At 32.8% G+C, this 4035-nt stretch overlaps 1 protein-coding gene across 1 annotated transcript; it reads left to right on the top strand.

The window, feature by feature from the left end:
* The first annotated feature begins 464 nt into the window (after positions 1-464).
* On the top strand, positions 465-2686 carry LOC110411147 (chaperone binding / ATPase activator). The gene is made up of 6 exons (XM_021421180.2): positions 465-851; positions 957-1010; positions 1106-1186; positions 1453-1522; positions 1616-1704; positions 2343-2686. The coding sequence occupies exons 1-6, from the start codon at positions 687-689 to the stop codon at positions 2475-2477; spliced, it is 594 nt and encodes a 197-aa protein (XP_021276855.1). The 5' UTR covers positions 465-686; the 3' UTR covers positions 2478-2686.
* The last annotated feature ends 1349 nt before the right edge of the window (positions 2687-4035 follow it).

Raw genomic sequence — 4035 nt, 5'->3', positions numbered from 1 at the left:
AAGGTAGCATTTAAAGGTTGTGCTTAAACTTTGAAAAGGCAATAATTATACTTGATTCTTGAAAAGGTATTATATTGAATTTATTTACTAATGGATCAAATTCCTTAACTTGATAAGAGAGTGGACATAGGCACCTATAGATATGGTCAAATTTTTATAAATCCATTGTATCTTTTATCTTTCACTTTTTAAATTTGTGCATTTCAACTAAAAATAAAATAATTTGAATTCAAAAATATAAAATATAAAATGATTTAAACTTAAAATAAATTCCATTAGAATAAAAATAGCTCAAACATGAGGGCACTTCGATGGAGACTTGCCTATCCTACCCACCTCCACCTCTAATTAATTATTGACATTACACTAAAGTTGAATTATTTCTGAGTTATCATTGATGGAGATATTATTATTACTCCAACAGACTGAACTGAAATTTTCCCACATAAATTAATGGAAGAAGTGTCAAGGGCACAAGCGAGGGAAGACTCCAGGTCAGAGCTTAGAAGCGAGAAGATTGAAGGGAAGGTTCCGGAAACAAAGGAAAGGAGGGCTTGGGGCAAGTTTTGTTGAAGAATAAGATCCCCTGCTTTTACTCCTCGTCCGTTCTCTTAATAATAGTAATAATAACAATAATTTGATTGATTCTGGATTTGATCCGCAAGCATAAAGAGAAATCAATCCGAATGGAGAATGGCGAAGTGGAAAAGCAGCAGGGAGCATCCTACACTTATTGGGTGAGAGAAGCTAAAGAGGACGCCGCTCCCCTCCCTCTTCCCAAGAAACTAACCCCTCAAGACATCCTTTGCAGCCAATCTCACCCTGCAACTCTTGGTTCTGTCTGGAATCGGGTATTTTCTTCCTGCTCATGCTTCCTTTTATTTATTTTCTTCCATGATCTGCACTTTTGTTAATACCCACGAGTTCCATTCGATGTTTTTCCTTGTTCCACGCAGGCTGGAACTTGGGAGGAGAAAAACCTTAACAACTGGGCTACCCAGAGAATAAAGGTCTGTCTTGCAATAACGTTGTTTCTTTCTTCTTTTAAATCACATCCCATGTGTAAAAGGGTAAAATGTACTGAAAACCAAGTTTTATTTTCCAGGAGTTGCTTAAATCAGTGGTTTCCTTGGACTTCTCTTGCGGCAAGGCTGAAATTGCTGATGTAACAAAGTGTGTTGGCGATGTTTGTGCTTCTAACCTTTCTTTTTTCATCAAAATTCTTATTCTATTCTGCTACGGAATTCTTTCTGTGTTAAAGTTTTTGCCTTGCATTTCTTCACACCGTTCAAGTAGCTAATCCATAACCTGAGGCTGTGCATATCTTGCTGCAGATATTAACCTTATTCTTAACTCAGCTGCTATGTTCTCTTGCTCTTCAGTCCTTAGTAATGATATTCATGTAAATTAAAAACAGGATTTCTTACTGGTGTATATTTCCTGATTGAGCAGGCATTTTTGGTGACTGTGCGAAACAAGAAGCGTGTCGGGTATACTTATGAGTTGACGTTAAAAACCAAAGGTAACTTAGGTCTAAAATGATATGATATGATAGCATCCTTTACTTTGTAGTCTATTTATCATTTGCTGATCAAATTGCTTTAACTGAAATCAGGCGAGTGGCTTCTACGGGAGGAGAGAAAAACTGTTAAGGGCCATATAGATGTCCTGGAATTCTCGTTCGGTGAGCTGGATGATTTGCAGGTATGATCTATGTCTTCAGCTGAGTTCCTTAGAAAAATCTACTTGAGTCGTGTGTTGGGATAGAACTTCTTGGATAGCTCTTGTTATACCTAAAACGAAAAACATTATGGTGTATGCACCTATGGGAAGCATAAGAAGACTACTTTTGCCCTAGGATATGTCTTGAGTTACTGTTTATCACATAAATATTACCAAAAGACAGCATTAATTAATGAACCTAACATTGACCATTGAAGGTTTTTGAAATTGCCATTGTGAGGTTTGGAACAGAGTAAAGAATGAAGACAAAAATATCCTATTCATCATGAATTTAGAAACAGAAAAAAATAAAGACATCTACTGTGCGGTCTGAGCTCAACATTTCCATCCCATAGCTTGCTTCATCTCTTAGAATTTTTTTGTTCTGACCACATTTCTGCCCTTGGGAATTGTGCTGTTAAAAGAGGATGTTTTAAGCATGGTTGTAATCATTTTTTTAATGTTTGAGAGGAAAACCTTTTTTGAATTCATTACATTTCATACCTAGGACTGAGACATGCTTAAGGAAATGGTAACCTAGTATCTTTTTGAGCTGTAATTAGAGCTTGACAAAGATGATGGAAACTAACTAAAAATCTCATCTTTTGGCATAATCATAGATGGAGGTGCAGCTTAGTGAAGAGAAGGATCTTCTGCAGCAAGATAAGCTGCAGGTTATCCAGGACTTGAAGCTATTTTTGCAGCCTATCCGTGAGAAATTGCTTCAATTTGAACAGGAACTGAAAGATAGGTAGCATGGCAAAAGTATGGGGTTTGTCTTCATTAAACTTTGGTTTTAACAAAATTTATTGGACTGTAACTGTATTCTCTCATCTCTTGTTATCCACTGCTTATCCAATTGATGTAATGGAGCATAAGATTGTTGAGGAGGCAAAGCTTTCTAGCAATGCTTAAATTTGCTACTACTGTTGAGATCAAAGATGACTAGGATTGCCTTCCTGCATGTGGTACTACGGAATTGCAAGTTTCCACAAATATTTGTCTTGTGTTTTCCTTTCATTTGATTGATCTTTATATCACATCTTGAGGAAAAAAGATAGTCAACCATTTGATAAAAGATTTTACATGTCTTGGTATTTTTTCACTTCTGTTTTATTTTCTTTGTCCATTTTTTTTATGCTAAAACTGTCCTTTTTTTTTTAACACTTAATGCTGTTTACTTTATATATATATATATATATATTCTCTAAGATTTAAAACAAATTGTGCCTTAAGAAAAGATTAATTGGCTATATTACCTTTTTTGTTATATTTTTTTTAAAATTATTGTTATGACTAATTTATGAACTGAAACTGGGAAAGCTGGGAGGGTTCTATACTGATACGTTGGTCATCATGATCACATGCGTGTTGAATTGTGTAATTTTTTTGGTTCTTGTATGTGAAATTTGATGAGGGAAATATGTGAAACATTGAAACAGGAGTTGGCTTATGAGTGGTCCAAACCCTGTGTATTTTCTCTGTTTGTTGGCAGCACTGGCTTTCCTCAATGCCTTTAATGCAAGTGTTTTTCTTTTTTCAAAGGAGAAAACATTCAAGAAACACTTGATTCAACTCAAATTTTGAAGTTTGTCAAGGAAGTAGACATCTTGCTTATAATATCAACTAACTTATCACATTAAACTTCATCGAGGTTATACGATTGTTTATGCATTAAGCCACGTTTGACATTACTTTGGGATCCTTGGTTACTGGAAGGAAGAAAAAGACCACTTACATTCAGTCAATAAGCACAGCGTTACTGGTTTCAGGAGGGGAAGAAATTTCCCAATCCTCATTCCATCGAGGAAATGGTGGAAATAGGTTAAAATAAAATATGGTCATGAGTGCCAAAATGGTTTGGTTTAGCTTTTTATTTTAAAATAAACTTAAAAGCTATTATAAAGCTTTAGAAAAAAATAAGAGTTTTTAAAATTAAATTAAAATTATTTGATAAATTTACTTTTTATAAGCTCTTTTTTATAGATAAGTTTTTTGGTAAAACAATTTATATAAACTCTAACTTTAATTAAAATTACTATAAAGGATATTTAATAAATAACTTTTTATTAATCACGAATTTCTTAGTTCAAAATAAAAAAAATTTAATTTTATTTTTTATCTATTTAAAATAAAATTTTGAAAATATAAAATGGATTTTTATATAACATAAAGTTTATAATTGATAATAAATTATAAAAAAAAGTTCAACAAATAATTTATAAGTAACATATAATCCATAAATAATTTTTTATTCAATAATAATAAATAAATAAAATCAAGAGAAAAATTGAATCAAACAAAAAAAAATGA

Source organism: Theobroma umbraticum, unplaced genomic scaffold, assembly GCF_002168275.2.
Source record: "Theobroma umbraticum cultivar Fairchild unplaced genomic scaffold, ASM216827v3 scaffold_56.0, whole genome shotgun sequence".
Lineage (NCBI taxonomy): Eukaryota > Viridiplantae > Streptophyta > Magnoliopsida > Malvales > Malvaceae > Theobroma > Theobroma umbraticum.
This window is presented reverse-complemented; position numbering and strand designations above follow the sequence as displayed.

Coding starts and splice junctions, on each gene's coding strand:
- LOC110411147 (XM_021421180.2), top strand. CDS start 687: ATGGAGAATGGCGAAGTGGAAAAGCAGCAGGGAGCATCCTACACTTAT. Junction 1,523..1,615: donor GTTGACGTTAAAAACCAAAG/GTAACTTAGGTC, acceptor AACTGAAATCAG/GCGAGTGGCTTCTACGGGAG. Junction 1,705..2,342: donor GTGAGCTGGATGATTTGCAG/GTATGATCTATG, acceptor GCATAATCATAG/ATGGAGGTGCAGCTTAGTGA.